General features: G+C 42.7%; 1 protein-coding gene across 5 annotated transcripts in view; it reads right to left on the bottom strand.

The window, feature by feature from the left end:
- Vps13d (vacuolar protein sorting 13 homolog D) overlaps nucleotides 1-18309 on the bottom strand; it is a 223463-nt gene that overhangs the window by 89924 nt on the left and 115230 nt on the right. For all 5 annotated transcript variants that reach the window (XM_085838693.1, XM_029475918.2, XM_029475920.2 and 2 more), the window contains 7 exons: nucleotides 13457-13580; nucleotides 12584-12819; nucleotides 10210-10318; nucleotides 7269-7432; nucleotides 6402-6510; nucleotides 3125-3304; nucleotides 807-923 (listed from right to left, as the gene is read on the bottom strand). In XM_085838693.1, coding sequence (XP_085694819.1) covers nucleotides 807-923; nucleotides 3125-3304; nucleotides 6402-6510; nucleotides 7269-7432; nucleotides 10210-10318; nucleotides 12584-12819; nucleotides 13457-13580 — 1039 coding nt within the window. The remainder of the gene's footprint in view (nucleotides 1-806; nucleotides 924-3124; nucleotides 3305-6401; nucleotides 6511-7268; nucleotides 7433-10209; nucleotides 10319-12583; nucleotides 12820-13456; nucleotides 13581-18309) is intronic.

Raw genomic sequence — 18309 nt, 5'->3', positions numbered from 1 at the left:
CTTTCAGTCTCTCTTCTATTTACCTCTCAACAGTATAAAACTACTGCAGAGTTTGGACAGTTACCTTTCTGGCTCAAATGTCCCAATCTCCCTGGAGGCCAAGCCTTCCATTTTGGATGGACTCCTCGGTCAGGTCACAATGCCATTGGGTGTGAAGACACTTTACCTAACACACAGTTGCTGCACAGTACAGGACACTGACTGTTCTAGAACCTGTTTCCTTGTTAGTGTTATTCTGTGCATCTCCACAGCATCTGACATGGCTCCACACAGGCATTTGATTAAACACTGTTTACCAAGATCAAGTAAGCATGCTCCCTCATGCTCATCTCTTCTCTACCTCAAGCTTGTCATTCTCTTCCCAAAGCCCAAAGACAAAGGAAAAAGGATTTGAGTCAGATGGAGGGGAAAAAAGTCAAATTTTCTTATTCTCTAAATACTATTAAAATTTGGACATTCAGCTTCCATTTTGTCATCTAGAGGAACATCTGTTACTCGGTGATTCCACCTAAGCTGCAGACATTACTCGCATGACATAAACACACAAGTGGTAACAGTAAACATAATGAAATAACACCCCACAGTCAAGAGTTCACACAATCACCAAGCAAATTCTCAACCAACTGGTAACCAGGAAAGTTAATCTGCAACATTTTAAAAACTTACTGTCTGGACTGGCAAGATGGTTCAGTGGGTAAAGGTGGAAGGAGAGAACTGACTGCTGCAAGTTCTCCTCTGATCTCACACACACTGTGGTACCACAACCACACACATGAACACATATATAAATAAACTGGTAAACTTACTTCCAGCTCCTGGTGTGTGTCTGGATTCCTCAATTTCTGCAGCTCCTGCTCTGTAACAGGAAGTTCCTCCACTTCATATGATGAGCGCTCACTTTTCCGCTGGCAGAAGTCTGTTATCTGAAATCAAAACAAAACAAAAGGAGGGCTCACACTTCTACACCAACTATTGGTCAAGAGTCACTGCATGCCCAGGAAAACTACAGAAGCTAATGGCCTCCCAGGCTGCTAGAGCAAGATCTGGGCACTAATGAAGCAGGTGCAATTCTGAGTCTAGATAGCACTCTATCCAGCTAAACACCTTGGGTGTCTCATAGAGTGTAGGTAGGCCTCACAGAGCAAGGACAGGCCTCACAGAGCAAGGACAGGCCTCACAGAGCAAGGACAGGCCTCACAGAGCAAGGACAGGCCTCACAGATCACAGGCAAGCCTCACATAGCAAGGATAGGTCTCACAGAGCACAGGCTTGAGAGAACACAGGCAGGCCTCTGCAGGTCAGTTCCTCTGGCCTCTGTAAACCAGTATGACAGACTGATTCTGGTGTGGAGCATGATGTGTTGTATCAGAATACTCACATAGTACTCCACTGTCTTATTTCCCTCAGCTCTCTATTACTCTATGACTGATGCCTGCATCTCCAACACACATCTCACCTTGAGCACCAGATCAGAAATCACAATGGCTTTTGGACATCATCACAGAGAACCATGTTAACTTAGCCTAGCAAGTGCCAACTTAATTTCTGTTTCCCTCAAGTCTGCTCTGCCCTTGCTACCTAACAGATTCCTGAGGCCACTCTCCCTCAGGCTCCAACCAGCACTCAGTCACCGAGCATTCAGTCAGCATCCTTTGGATGAGCTTCTCTTCCCCACAACCTGGCACTTTGCTCTAAGCCACCATTTCTGATCTTCATGCCAGAGCCTCTTAGTTGGGCTCTTTCTGCCTCCAATCTTTTTAACACTGCAACCAATGAGTTATCTCAGATCAATCTTTATCACAACAACTCCTTACTCCTGCCTGCCTTGGACAAAACATTCTACTATTAGTTTGAATCTCAGGTCTCAATCCTGTCTCTAGTCTTATTTCTTACCATATGCCAATACCAGTCTCTTCACTAGTCAGCTTCCCAAATACTATATAACTGAGTTAGCCAGTGCTGGTTGTCAACCTGACTATATCTGAAATTAACGAAAACCCAAGCAGCTGGGCATACCCGTGGAGGTTTTCTCAGTCAATCATTTGAGGTGCAAACACTCATCCTAAGTCTGGGCCATGTCTGATAGCAGTCTATATAAAAGGACATGGAATAAGGAAGGTTTTACTTTTTGCCTGCCTCTCCTCTCTCCTGCTGCTGAAGCATTCCTTTACTGGTATTAGAATCTACTTCTTCAGGATCCCAATGCATACTGAAGACTGGCTGAGGCATCTAGTCTTGTGGCTTAACTACAGACTCTTGGCACTTCAGGCAGGATAGCACAAGGGCCAACAGCCTATAAGCCACTCCAGTAAATCTTCTTTTAATATCCAGACATATATTCATTTTAGACATTTTGTTCCTCTAGAGAACCCTAATACAATAACTTCCTATGTTTATCTCTCAGCAGCTGTCTATGCCCCTAAGGTAAACTATGAAGATGGAATTCAGACTGTCGGCTCACTGTCACATGCTTAGTAACCGAAATGCTGCTTGCTTCTCATAGTTGCTGAGAAAATTACCTCTGTGTGAACATGCCCAACACGGTGAAAGCCCTCTGCCTTGCCTTCTCTACCAGGCTCACTCTTTCTGTTAACTTACTGCTCATTGAGTATTATGTCTTGTATGCATTCCCTCAGCCTCGAAGCCCAGGCTCTTCACTCCCCTCACCGCTCCCTTTGTGACACACCATTGTGCTTGTTTGGGTAAAAAAAACTCCTTTCATGAGTAGTCATTCATCAATTGTTTTAAAAATGAGTATAATAGTTAATGACACTGAGAATATCAGTATGCATTTTTCTTATCTTCTTAAATTCTTATATATTGGAGATAAAGGTCTTCTCATGTAACCAGGCTGGCCTTGAATTTGAACAAGTGATCCTCATGGCTCAGTCTCTTGAAAGCAGAGTGTGAGTAATCACCTCCATGCCTGGTTAAGTCCTAAGCATTTTTAGACTTTGCTTAACTTTATATCTGCACTCATTTCCACTCTAGCTCCCATACAACTTTGTAATGGAGACCAAGCATATCCAACATGTGAATACACTAAAATAAGTACTTGTTAAACAGCTGACCATTCGGGTGGGAAGGAAAGGGCATGGGCTGTGTGGATCCTTCTACTGCTTACCTGGAGTGCTCGCGTTGGTCCATCCGGGACGACTCTTATGGACAACATTCCAGAACCAGGCCTCATTTTTTGGTTAGCAAACTGTTGTTCTGGTGGAACTGGCCCCAACAGCTCCACAGACGAGTCAGGACCAAGAACAACTTCAGCTCCATCAAACAATCCAGAAAGTCCTCCTTTGGCCTAAAAGATGTCAAAATGAAAATGTATAAGAAAAGGTCAAAGCACAGACTCGGATAATTCAACAAACTGCTTAGGTAACAAATGAATGGAAATTCTTCTTTGAGGAGCCACAAAAAGTAAGACTGTACATAACCGGAGGTAATTTTACTGCATTAACATGGAAAGTTACATGCACACACAGTAAGAGGTAACCCCACAAAGACAGTGGTTTTACTCCACCTTTTAGTAAGCCTCAATCACTAAAAATAAGTTTATAAAGTAGCTAAAGCCAGCTTTGTTTCTTTCAGTACTATCATTGAGGTTTGCCTTAAAACCTTAAATATTATAAAATTGATCATTTATCCCTCAACTTACCAATTAAAAAGCCAGTTCTAAAGCATAAACTTCCCCTATGCTCAAGGCAAAAGAACCAAATAAGCTAATCAATGCCACTTTTCAACTGTAATACAGACTGGAACACAGTTTGGCAAGATTTTGGAAAAAGTCATAGTCCTGCTATGTTCCTCACACGAAACACAGGTCTACAGGGCAAGGCCAATGGGGACATGCCAAAAACTAGAGAGAACAAATATTTCAATACTTTTTCTTGGTTTTGGTTTCAGAACACGGCCTTGCTCTTTGCCTGGGTAATCTCAGACTCATTGTCTCCTGTAGGGATTGTAGGTATGCACAACCATGCCCACCATCTTTATTCATTTTAAATACTGAGACATAGGGCAGGCAGGTTTCAATACAATGAAAGCCTTTCATAAGCGTAAGTTTAGAAAGTACATACATAACTTGGAAAGGGCAGGTCAGAATATGTTTGCAAGTCTTCTATTGCTGTACTTAGCATAGGAATGAAACAAGCCCAGTTCCCTAACCAAAACACATTCACAGCAAAGAAATGGTGGGCAGATCCAGGAAACAACAAACATTGAAGGGGATTTGGGTGGGAGGGAAATGCTCCACGAAAATTGGAATTACATGGGCTTTAAAAAAAAAAAACTAGAAGTAAAGAAGTAAAGTCAGGGTCAGACCCGGAACCCACCAATTATAACAAGCCTTCTTTTGCCTCTAGAAGTCTGAATTGTGTTGCTAATTGAAAATCCCAAATCCACTCCAGATGTGAGCTTCACATAAGTAAGCAGCTGGCCTTTGATGAGAAATGCTCAGGGCCACAGAGGTAAAGAAAATAAATCTCACCAAACAGAAGAGGCTTCTTATGGCTGGCTGTGCACAGCACCGTGTGAGAGAACAGCCTGACTCCACTGAGGAGAGAAACACTGACTGTGCTGAAGGCCTGCTGCTGGACTTGTGTTATGTGAGTGCTGTGCTGTGTGAGTCCCACGAAAGGCAGACCTGCACACGCAGTCACTGTGCTGCTCAACACTACAAGCTACCCTTCCACCTGCTCACCTCAGATGCAGGGGCACATGCCTGTCCCAGAGAAAGAAAAGGCAGAAATCTAAATGCCTGACAGTTAATTTCCCAAGTACATATTTGCTTATAAAGTACATGGAAATTTATTCTGACACAGACTGGCTGAGTTCAGGACAATGAAAACTGTCAAGCAGTCTTGCCCATCACATTTTCTACAACAAAATGTTAATTGTAATACCACTAAGAATGTAGCAATAAGTGAAATCAGAAGCATGTATATAATTAAATTGGTTATATAATACCAAGTAGTCAGCCTTGAAAACATATACATAAAAGTACACACACACACACACACACACATTTAATAGTTAAAAAAAAAAAAAAGAAGTGATGAATTCAAAAGAAAGGAAAGGGAGGATATGGGAAGGTTTGAAGGGATTAAAGGAGAAAGGATGTAAATACAATATAATCTCAAAAATATTAAAAAGGAATGAAAGAATACTGGAAATGTAATTATTGAAGGAGGAGGAGGAGGAAGAGGAAGAAGATAAGGATGGCAGTGTACAACTCATGACCAGCTCCTACACTTTACAGAAAACTACTGCAGCTTCCAGGACCTAAAACTAACCCACCCACCTCAGTGCTAGGCTTTTAGTGGACACTTTCCCCCCTTCTTTTAAGAAGTAAGGTAGGTAATTCTTGTCATCAGGGAAATTTTTTTTCAGAGAAACCAAGAACAAAAGGAAAAGAAGCTATCGCATAGGACAGCTACTTCTAACACCCTTGACCTGTCACCTTCAAGAACCCCTCCTGTGGAGCTGAGAGATGGCCCAGTGATGAAAAGAGCTTGCTGCTTGTTCCATTCCCAGCAGCCACATCGAGTAGCATATAACCTAAAACTCCAGCTCCAGGGACTCTGACGTCCTCTTCTGGACTCTGCAGGCACCGGTACTACTATATACACATACTCACACATACATGCACACACATACACATAATTAAAATAAAAGAAATCTTGAGCCATCAGTGCAGGAGCTGTGAGATTAGAAAGATTATAAGAGCCAGAATACCACAAATCCTGCTGAGAAACATTTTCTCCTATAAATGGCTATATAAGGAGAACAGGAACAATGGCAATATCAATGAACATGTCAACATGGAAGGGGAAGTTTTGTATGTCCCACCCCTAGATGAATAACTATATAGGCAACTAATGACTGCAGGGAGAAAGAGAATTGGTCTCTCCCAGGGATGAGTCACCTAAATCAGTTATTCAAAGCAGAGTGGTCAGCCCTAAAAGTAGAAACACACAAAACCAAACATGGTCTCAGCAGGGTGCATTTGTATATACTTGTGCATACATGTGCATATAATAATAACAACAACAACAAAGAGGCTATCAATTTGAAAGCTGTGAGAGCATGGGAGCAAGTGGAGAAAGGGTAGTGGGAGGGGCAGGAAGGGGATAAGGGAAGAGAGAAAGTGATGTGATTCTATTTCAATTATAAACATTTTAAAATAAAATTAAGTCTTAAAAAAAGAAAATAACATTTCCCATGTAGGAACACACAGATGCACAGCAAAAGTTTCTTGACTGCCTTTAACAAAAGTGAAGTAACTACAGAGTCCTGTGCTCTGATTAATTTTTTCCATTGAATAATTCATCATACATAACATAGATGAGGCTTTGTTTTGACCCTGAGAATTGCAACTCAGGGTGTCAAAAGCAACTGACCTGAACAACCAGCCCATGCAAGCCACAGGTCAGTTTTCCTTCGTGGAAGCTCCAGGTCTGGGTGGTGCTACGCCTGCGATCTGGCTTTCTCAGCATCAGTGGCTCGTATCTGGACAGAGACACATAATGAGGTCTATCTCTAGCTAGAAGCCTTAGGAGAATCTGAGGCTCTGCCCCTCTGCTTACCAGCACCCTGACCCTGCAATCGAATGGGCATCATAGTCAACAGAATGGAGACCCAAAACACAAATGCTTGTGTCTTGCAGAGCAAGTCATCTTGCCGTCTGGGAGAGGCTATATATTGAACAGTTAAAATCTTTAACTGTCTTTAGGGTTCCATTTCTAAACACTTTACTCTGTGTCTTGAAGTACACATTTTTGGAAATAAATGGGGTAACAATTAAAAAATACAAACAATGATTTTATGGAGAAACCAATACATGAGTAAAGTAACTTATTTAAGCTAAAGTAATTCATGTAAGCTGACCAGAGTTAATCATAAAAAACAGGTCTGAATAGTGCTGTTAAATTAAGTCTTCTTGAAAGACTTAACACAATATTAGAAAAACTTAAGAACAGAAACTGTTCAATTTTAGAGAACAAGGGTAGACTAAAATTTACAGTAAAATAAATGTTTATTTTCTATAAAATATTTTACTATTTGATATTTCTTAACAACTGTATGGGTACGGTCACGGCTTTAAAATTAAATGATACTTGAGAATTTGATAGGCATCACTCATTAAGGAAAAAAATCAAAATATACCAATTCTCACAACAGTTTACAAAATTTATTTTGAGGGGCAAATTTCTCAACTCTGAATTTGAATGTAATGGACTTGATTCAAAAATTACCCCGCCGATTACCTGTTGTCTGTCACAGCAGCCAGTCCAGCGATATCCAGGATAGCAGACCCCTCTATGGAACGTGTAGCTGAGGGCTTGTTGGGGTTGTGGGGCACTGCAGAACCCTCATGGGCCAGCATTCCTGTCCCTGTCATTCTCCAGAGCTGAGAGCGCTTTCCTGGTTCCTGACGGGCAGATACACAGAGATGTAGCCACAGCTAGCCCTGTCCCTCACAATGGGCCAAGGAGGTTCTCCAGTTACCAGTGGACTTAGATGTTTCCCACACCACAAAAATACTAAAGATTTCATTATTGGGAATTTCTAGTTAGATAAGTATGCCAAACTCTTTTTCATTTTTTAAATTTTATTTTTCTCTGTGTGTGTAATGTATGTTGAGTGCCACCATGAGTGTCTAATGGTACACACGTGTGGAAGTCTAAGGACAATTCTCAGGAGTTGGTTCTCTCCTTTCACCATTAGATCTACGGCTCAAACTCAAGTCATTAGGATTATGTGGTAAACCCTAGCCAGCTCATCAGGCCATACTAAACCCCTAAATCAAGCAACCAAAATTTGAAAGTGGTACAAATTTTTTAAGAAGTATTCTTTGAGACTGGAAAGATGGCTTCATGGTTAAGAGCATGTATGCTCTTGCAGAGGACCCATGAAGTTTACTTCCCGGCACCCACATCAGACAGCAAGCCACAACTGCTTGTAACTCCAGCCTCCAGCTCTAGGCAGTGATCTGAAGACCTTACCTGGATTCTAAGGTAAGGCGCACTGATAAATGCACAACCTGCCCCACCCCCCACCCCAGGTCCCACTCAATAGACATACACATGTATAAATAATTAAAATAAACTTAAAATAAAATAAAAGAAAATTGTATAACCTATACACTTAGTATTTGAAGAGGTAGGCTAGTTTGCCCATTTGACAGGTCAGGGAGCAGGCTCCAAGAGCTTAGATGCCTCATGTGCATTACTCAGGCTGAAACTAGCTCACTGTGACTGTGCAGTATCCTTTAAAAAAAATTAGAAGCCAATGACTGGCCAATCTCCTACCTAGCTATATTGCCATGATTACCACTGTCTCATGTGACAATGACCTCAGGTGTCTTCAGTCCAGAAGAGAGTGCAGTTACACCAAGAACAGACCCAATGCAGCACCTGTATCTGGTGTTCTGTAACTTGCTAGAGTTGAGACAGCAGCAGCCCCCGCTCCTTCCTTTCAACGTTTACGGTCTACACAGTTGTTACAAATTGGTTACAGCCAAGGATTAGCTTGCTTGAATTTAAAGTTTATTTTCCATATATTGCTTCTAATTTCAATGCACTTTATTTACTAAAATACTTACATACTGAAATGCTTCCAGGTCTGTCAAAGGAGTTTATGTAGTCCCTTATATACTATAGGTAATAATACTTATTGAGAATCTGCTGCTGGTCATGCCTTGGTCTGAAGGATTTAGATACAGTAATTCATTTAATCTTGAAAATAATCCAACAAGGTACATGCTGTCACTGTCCTTACAGAAGAGGAAGTCATAGTGTGGGGAGAAGTAACTTTCCCACGCTGCCAGGACTGGTGAGCGGTGGGACAAATGTGACCCTTCCCATTCTAGAGTGTACGTAACTGTTCTTTCATGTTGCCTCCTTAACACAATCCACATAACCCCACTGCAGGGACACCTTTACCCAAGCTGTGACTCTCAGGGTCACATACTCCTAGCATGTAGGAGCTGCACCACAGCCGTGGACACCCCTGGTACCCACTAATTCGTTCACATGATACACATGTGCCAGAAAGATAGTTTTTTTCATTGTACATTTTTTCTTGTCAACTACCAGGAATTGAATCTAGGGTTGGCAGTGTAGCTACTGAGCTACATCCTATAAATTGGAAACCAAAGGTTCTACTGCGAACACCAGAGTAAAATGGCCAGATCTGAGACCCAGCTGCACAGTCACAGTGAGCTAGTTACAGCCTGAGTAATGCACATGAGGCATCTAAGCTCTTGGAGCCTGCTCCCTGACCTGTCAAATGGGCAAACTAACCCTACTTCTTCAAGTTCTTGTGTTAAGTGTAATAACCACAAAGTGCTCAGTGTGAGCCTGGCATGGCTGTGTCTTCAGAAATGTGTGCTATGCTATCATCCCCACATGTCTGACATATCACTTCATGTATATTATCTTAGACGGTTCCTTTAAAACCCCTAGGAACTTGATAAAAAGATGCAGCTCAGGAGGAGTGAGAAATCCAGCTTCAAACTGAGAGCAGCGCCTGTTCTGCCGCTGGAACTGCTGTCCATGCCAATGACACCAAAGTCAGCCTAGAGCTCTCAGGCAGCTCCCACAGCCTGACCTGTACTCACATCTGCCCACAGGACTGGCCAACACAGGAAGCAGCTCAGATGCTGCAGGCTGAGGTATGACCCAGTTGCCCAGTGAGGACAGCTGACCTTCAGAGATTTACCTGACCTAAGCTGGAACCAACCAGAACTCTCTTAAAAAATGAAGATACATCATCTTTCTGAGGTGCCCTTTCCCTCTTTGCTAGAAACTTAGTCTCTACACCTGAGGTGAGACTGAGAAAGGAAGGGAGAAGTCCATGGGGCTGAATGGATTTCGAGTGGCCCAGGACGACTAGAAATCTATCCAGACTTGCATAACCTCTAAGTGCAACTGACTATGAATAAACTACCTCATGCCACATGTGGGGACACATTAGTGTAAACACAGCCCTCCACCAGGGCCCTTGGAATTGTAGAACTTAAACTACGCAGACTCCTTAGGTCTATGCAAGCCACATGACAATTCCGTGATCGTCCTCCCGAGAGTGGTTGCTGCATCTCTGACGACCCTAACTGATGTTATCTTTCAGTTTCAACTACTCACTACCTCTCTTCCTGCCATTTGTAAGATCTCTGACCAATTTTTACTGCTCACCCTGAGCTCTTACCTTCTTTTTCAGGATGACTCTCTGCGTCTTTGGAGACACATCCAAGACAAGTTCTGCACAGGTAATCGCCTTGTGGGAAGCCACGGGCCTTCCTTTTCCCTCCTGCAAACTAAGAGGAAATAAATGAGTGCACATACGTACACACAGAACAAAGCATAAATCTCTATTAAAGAACAAAAAGTTGGGCCTGTGCTGTAATCTCAGCACTCAGGAAACTGAAGTAGAAAGAGAACCCAGGCTATACAGAAAGACTCTGTCTCAAAACAAACAAAAATTCACAAAATACAGAAGAGAAAGCCAAACAGGACAAAGGCTTAGAGCTGCCCCTACCTTTGCACAATTCAAGGTTTATTTTTAAGAACACAAAACTCAAGCATTTTCCCTTTCCTCATAATTTCATTGGTACAAACATGAAACAATGAGCATAAATCTTTAAGGGGGGCATGGCACAACCAAGGCAGATATCCAAAGGGAACATTAGGATGAGAAGAATGGGCCAATAGACACCACACCCCACTTTAGGCCTGTGGCTCAAAACTCCCAAGCTTTATGGAATGTTGCAGTCTTGTTCGGCTTGGGGCATCTTTTCTTCTACTACTACTACTTCTTCTTCTTCTACTACTACTACTACTACTACTACTACTACTTCTTCTTCTTCTTCTTCTTCTTCTTCTTCTTCTCCTCCTTCTCCTTCTCCTCCTCCTCCTCCTCCTCTTCTTCCTCCTCCATCATCATTATCATCATCATCTGTGTAGGCTGTTGGGGATTATATACATATGGCTGGGTAAACTCACCTATATGTATACATTGTGCAGTAAGGAAAGAGATCCACATTGGATATCTGCCTCAATTACTCTATATCTTATTATTTGAAACAGGGTCTTGTTGGACCTGGGACTGTGTCAGTTAGACTGGCCCAGGATTAGCCCATCTGTGCCCGCAGTGCTGCTGCTACAAGCACTTGCCACTGCACTTGGCTTTCCATATGAGAACTGGGCTCCAAACCCAAGAGCTTCAGCTTATGGGGAAAGCCTGCCCTGAAGTATGTGCACAGTGCTCCTGTTTGCATCAGTCATTACTATTGTAAAAAGTACTGGTGAGTTCAGTTAAAAGTTAGTCATCTGGTCATGAAAAGCATAACAAAATTCAACAAATTAGATTTCACTGAAATGGAAAAATTTTGATCTTTCAATGATACCATCAAAAAATAAAAAGACAATCCATAGCATTAGAGAACAAAACCCGCAAAAAGCTGTATAAACAGCTTCGACGCCTACCAACATACGGGCAAGGACATAACCCAGAGCATTTCTCAGGCCTACACAGACCTGCACATCAAAAAAGCAGAGTCACAAGGCATAATGTGGCTGAACCCAAAACATTACACTCAGTAAAAGATGCCAGACACAGGCAGTCTCAGAGGTGATCCTAACTGCAAGGGCTACCCAGCTAGCAAAGCCCACAGGAAGTGAAGTGGGTCAGCGGTTGCTGAGGTCTGGGAGTAAGGAGATGAGGAACAAGTGCCAGTGGAAGTTCTTTCAGGGAAAACAAAAATGTTTTGGTGAAACTAGTAAAGTGATAAATATAGTAAATACCACTAGCTGTTCAGTTTGAAATGGTTTTCTGTTATGTGAATCTGACCCTCAATGAAATAAAAATAAAAAGCCCTATTGTTTTTCTTCTCCGTTATTAATTCTTCCAAGGATGCACACCAACTCTGTGAGGTATACATTAAACACTAGCTCCAACTCCTAGAAACCACCCACCCATGGGGTCCAGGCACTGTCCCACTGCGCCAGCGCTCCCAAGAGCTCCTCTCCCTCCCTGTTCCAGCCTAAACCGCTAAGCTTGAGTTCTCTATCAGGACGTTCCCCTGAAAGAGCTCAGTGGCTGCTGGAACTCAGAGAAAACAAGGAGCTTGTGGGACTTGGAACTAGACAGAACTGGTTTCACGGGCACTAACCTTTAAGCAGGTCACATTGGTCAGTGCCATAGGAACAACCCTAAAACAAACATTCCCAGCCCAATGTCAAGATAAACACTGCAGGAATTCAACATCCAGGAAAAGGCTGGTCAGTGTTGCTTAATGCTAGGCTCCATGCTTGCAGGTAGGGGTGGGGGAGCGGAAGATGGGAAGAGGAAGGGTGGGAGGGGGATCCTTAAAGAAAAAAAAAAAAAAAGAATTTGAGACACTGGAGAGATCAAGCTACAAATGAAGATGTGGACAAGTCTTTCAAGATAGACCCTGAGCCTGAGAGATGGTAAAGAAAGAAGGGATCAGCTGTCACTTGTCTCTTCGGAAACTGCCTAAAATATAAAACCAGTGAATAGTTAGAATATTCTGCTTTGTATCAACAGTCATGTCCAGAATTACCCGGAGAACGTGTAGGTGGCAGCAATGTAAATGAAATTTTCATAGTACAACTGTCGGTTATTCTGGAAGTCGTTCATATTGCAGTTAATCTCCGATGAGCCTGCCCCCTTAACGGTCAGTGTGATGAAGGGCGGGAGGGTGGGTTCATCCCAGGCGTAATCCAGTGACATCATGGGCTTCACTTCAGTCCGAAGCCTGGGTTCAGCTACGCCATGCTGAGTGAAGACAACAGGAACCTAGAGGGCAGAGGGCTTCATTCAGGGCAGTGTCCACTGTGGCACTCACATACTCAAACATAGACTAAAATAAGAAACAGAACCTTATGATTTCCACTTAACATTTAGGACTATAGAAATGCTCACTGTAATTGGGCAACAGCAGTATACTCAACTGTTACTGGGCAATCTAATCCCTTCCTCTGCCTATATAGCGTGGCAACCAAATTCTTTGGGTGGCAGAAAGTTTACTTTAATCTGGATGAGGGAGGTCAGCTATTAAAATAATTAGCTGAAGTGGCTGGAGAGGTAGCTTAGTGGTTAAAAGTACTAGTTCTTGTAGAAGACCTGGGTCCGATTCCCAGCCCTCACATGGTGACTCACAACCACCCATAACTCTAGTTCCAGGGGATCTAACACCCTCTTCTGATCTATGAAGTCACCAGGCACATTTTGTGCACACACATATACATGCAGACAAAATGCTCAGACACATAAAATGAATAAGCAAATCTGGAAATGATAACAGCAGCAGCTGAAACCATCTCTTAAGAGTGGAGATTTCAGGGCCACAGAGCTTTAGTAAGTGTTGCATGCACTGTGTCAATATCTTCCACCCTGTAACACGTGAGCAGCCAACCCTCAGCAGCACTGGTACCTTGGAAAAGTTGTCAATTCTGAAAGGTGGTGGTAACTGATCTGTGTCACTGAAGGAGATCCTGTAAGTAGCTCCTCGGAGAGTAATCTCCACTCGTAGGAAGAAACATTTTCCCAGGGTGTCTCTGCAGAACAAGGACCAAAGGTTGAATTAAAAGGAGAGAGGTCCAGGAAATCTGAGGTCTGTGGGTACCAGGTACACATGTGATGCACAAACACGCATGCACACTAACTCTCATGCATGTAAAATAAAAATAAATCTTTAAAAAGAGAAAAGGAAGAGATCGGCTACAGCCCCTTAATTCCTTAGTCACAGCACTCTGGGACTCAGCAGGAAAAGGAGGCTCAGCAGGTAGGAGCCCCCATTCAGCTCTTACAAAGCCCCCATGGAGAAGCTCATAGCCAACTGTAACTCCAGGCTCAGGTGATCTAACTGGGCCTCCTCAGGCACCAGCACTCACACCATACATTCATACACACACAGAGACACGCATATATACACATCATTAAGAATAAAGCTTTTAAAACTCAGAAAGTAGAAACTGAGAACAGAGCACAAAATGGTTATTTCCTAATCATGTTTTCAGATGCTACTCTTCTATGAAGACCTGTGAAGGGGTTGTGGTATAGTTCAGACATTCAAAGTCATTTTCCGGGACATAGTAAATTCAAGCCCCGCCAGAGCCATATGAGACCCTGAGGGAAGAGGTACAATGCTATATTGTGTATGTATGTGTACTGCATTAATATATATTACTAGACTTTAAAAAGAACTTGTTTTTACAGAAGAATATAAATTAATAAATGAAGAAATTAGAAAATCATCAGTTCTAATTCCTGACATAATAAATAGTTCCAGTTGTATAAAAATTTTGGAGAAACAGAACACTATGCTTAAATAATCCTTCAATGGATCAGTCTTCTTTACGAAGATGGAAAGGTGACTCTGCAGCAGAGGGAGCAGGTGGGTACAATGGTGAGCACCATAACAGCCAAGTGATCACAAGGAACTAGATCAATGTGCCACAGGCCTTCTGATGTGAAAAGGGGATACTCACTCATAAGCCGGAACTATTCACACAAGGGACTAACCTAATCTACACGCAGGGCACCAGCATCCAAATACAAAAAAGAACATGTCCTACATGACAGCACCATGAGAGTAACTGACAAACACCACTGCCTGGCAGACAAAAGGGACAGGTAGGCCAGCTCCCTACGACAAGAGGTAGTTTCTGCAGCTGCATTAGGTAAGTGACTGCTGACCAGATCCCAGGTTAGAAACATTGGGCTGCAGTGAAAGAAAAGTCACCCATTCATTCACCTGAACAGATTACTTACTAGAAACCTTGTGCGGGCACTAAAGTCCTTGCATGTGTATTAATGGTATCATAGTCATAGTATTATTATTTGTTTTAAAAACAAAGCTATTTCCCTAGGTACACATCATAACCATTATTTTGGGCAGGTGCTAGATTTAATATAGCTCGCATAACATGACGACCTCAACTTATTTTCCTACAGTTGAGCAAAGTGTGCTCGCTCGCACATGCTCCAGCCACTGAGCGAGTGTGGGGAGAGGGAGGGAATAAGGGACAGAAGTAGGACTTAGCAAAATGCTGACATCAGTGGAGGTGTAAGATGGAAGAGGCTCCCTGTGCTGCTCCTGAGACTTCCCATTCAAATTGTTTCCAGATGAAACACTGGGGAAAGGAAAAGAAATGGATGGCACTGGTCGCCCGGTAGCTTAGAATACACACAGAAGCCATTTTTAAAGGATTAACACGAGGCTCACACCTTCCTTCTACCCCACCCTCACCTTTTTAAAGTAATCATGTTTAATCCCAGTCCAACGAACGGCTCCCAAAAGCATGTTTTTAGCAGAAATAGAAAAAAGATCATAAAATTCCTACATATCTCAGGAATTTTGAACAAAAGAGCCACCAAAACCAAGCTGAGGGTCTCTTGCTGCTCATTTCAAAAGGTGCTATGAAGCTACAGCAATCAACACTAATGCTAGACAGGCCAGTGAACGAATGGTAAGCCTAGAAACAAAGCCCTTGTGAGGACTGCCAAATGCCTTCCAACATCCTGGAGAAGCTGAACATCCACACTGGTGACAAGTGGACCCTCACAAGTATTCCACACACAAGAGAGGACACAAAACCATAAAGCAAACAAAGGAAAACAGCTTCGTGGCACTGGATCTGACAACTGTTCTCAAATACTCCATCAAAAGCAACCAAAGTACCGACATTCTCCCAGAAGACAAGCAGCAGCATGAACAGGCAGACGAGGAGACTGCCAATCACACACCTGGTCAGGGCAAACATCCAAAAGAGCAACAACTAGCTCAGAAGTAGGCAGAAAATCCAGTGAAGGCAGACAAATGGCCACCAAGCCGTAAACTGGCCACTGGAGAAATCAGTGCCATCGTGAGGGTGGGCGGGCGGGCTTGGGGGAGGGGTGGTAGCACAGCATCTGTTGGCATTTCTGAGAACCTGGAGCTTAATACACAGTAGCTCAGAGACAACAACCCACAGGGAGATCCCCACTTGCTGCTATTAGGAGTAGTCACTATGGATATCCCAACAGTTTGAAATGGTTGAGTGGAACAGACATATGATGGGATGCTATTCAGCCCTTAAAAGGGAAGAAAATGCTGACCTATGCCACACATATGAACCTTAAAGGTTCATATTATCCTAAGTAAAATAAGATAGTCAAAAAAAAAGAGACATTCTGCACATTTCTACTAATATATATTCTGGAGTAGTCTAAATTTCTACCATGGAGAATGGGGGCTGCTGAGGGCTGGGGCAAAGGAAGGGGGGAGTTATTTAATTGGTATAGAGTCTGAGTTTTACAGGAGATGAAGCAGCAGTTCTCAACCTTTGGGAATCAACTAATCCTTTCACAGGGGTCTAACTAAGACCATCAGAAAACACAGATATTTATGTTATGATTCATAACAATAGCAAAATTACTGTTATGAAATGTCAATAAAATAATTTTATGGTCTGGGGTCACCACATGAGGAACTATATTAATGGGTCACAGCATGAGGAAGGTTGAGAACTGCTGCTCTAGAGGCTCCCTGTGTTGCAGGATATTTGATCACACTGTGAGTTCCAAGATTGTGTTATTTACTGAAAAACTTGTTTCTAGTTGTGGTGTAGCTCAGCCCTTAGTACACACCTTTAAGGTAAAATTAGTTTGTAGAAGGAAGCACCCATGTTTCAAAGTGATGTCTAATTGAGTGGCAGACAAAGTGATGAATCAGAGAAAGATTTGACAGACTAGAATCTGCCCAACTCTCACAAGAGAGAGGAAAGGGAAGCTACTTGAGGGGCAGTGCAGAGAGACAAGGCAGTTTTACACGGAGAGTTGTACAGAGACAAGTTGAAGAGGGAACAAGCTAGACACAGGTGAAGAAAGAGCAAGTGAGAGAAAGAGGAGGAGCCAGAATATTAGAACAGGTTGCCAGAGGCCAAGCAGAGCAATTTAAAGGCTGAGAAAGATGCCAGATTGAATCAGTCAGTTTGAAGATTAACCCCAAACAGGTGCACTGAACCAGGCAGCCAGAAAGAACAAGAGCAGGTGAGCTTATTTAGCAGAAAGTCTCAGAGGCTGAAAACATTCTAGGCCTGAATTAGTCTGTATGGACTATAGAAGTTCCCAGGAGTAGGCCTAGGTTATCCGCCAGAGGCAGTAAGCCTCAGAGATACAACTACTACAGGAGAATAAAAGATACTTTTAACATCTATGTGCCTTAGTGTGTGTACTGGCTGATGAAAGATATGCAGAACTGTGAGTGTGCACAGGCTGGCCAAGGGTTGTGCGTGAGAGACACAGAGGTCTTTGTGCTCACAGATAAGCACTTAGGGAACTAGGAATGTTGAACACACAGGGTTGTTCCTTCAAAGGGAGGGTTGCAAATAACCTGTTATCGTGCAGAAGGCTGAGAGCTAGTGACCTTTACACGATCTGTGTGGCCGAGGCTACACCAGCTCTTTCCCCCAGATCATTATCATGAACTTGTCAATCTACAGAAACTATCTTTAAGGAAGATGTCATATGTACCTTACAAACATCGAGTTTTGATGTAGTCATGTCTTAAGCTTTACTGTGCACACAGACTGAATTAATTATTACCTGGAAATTTTTCACCAAATTGTTCTGTACTTCAATATGCCTAAAATAACCTACTCAGAAGTAATTTAAATCAATACTAACTGTTAAGTAGTGTTAAACAAAACTACCTTCTTGCCTGTCTTGGATCCTTACTCTGTTGGCCTTGGTGGTTGCAGAGACCCTCACAGGTGTAGCAATGTGAATGTGCACTGGCTGGTCCAGGGTATGGTCAATTAGGGTGATCACTGTGGCAGAGAAGTCCAAGGTCAGGCTGAACAACCCAGCAAAAAAAAAAAAAAAAAAAAAAAAAGCAAAAAACCTTTTTTCTCGAGGTAAAAAATAAATAAATAACCATGTTGTTATTTGACGGGGCTAGGAATGTGCTGAGTGGCAAAGTGCTCACCTAGGATGTATAGTAAACTGTAGGTTCAACTGCAAAAAATACAATCACAATAATAAAAGCAGCTGATGAAACAGAAAGAAAATGAAGTCATCCTGAATGTGGTTGATTTTTCTAACAGGGACCTGAGGCTCACTGGGGAAGGCAAAGATGTGAGGTTTAGGTTTGTCAACTTGACATAACCAAAAATCACCTAGGAAAAAAGCCTGATTGAGGGATCGTCTCACATTGGGTTGGCCTATGGCTACCTCTGTGGGGACTGTCTTAATTGAGTGAATTACTATGAGAAGACCTAACCCACTGTTGGTAGCACCATTCCC

This window comes from Mus caroli, unplaced genomic scaffold (genome assembly GCF_978045245.1).
Source record: "Mus caroli unplaced genomic scaffold, Mus_caroli_1 scaffold_6, whole genome shotgun sequence".
NCBI classification, from domain to species: Eukaryota; Metazoa; Chordata; class Mammalia; order Rodentia; family Muridae; genus Mus; species Mus caroli.
Note: the sequence above shows the minus strand (reverse complement) of the source record. Positions and strands in the feature narration are given on the sequence as shown.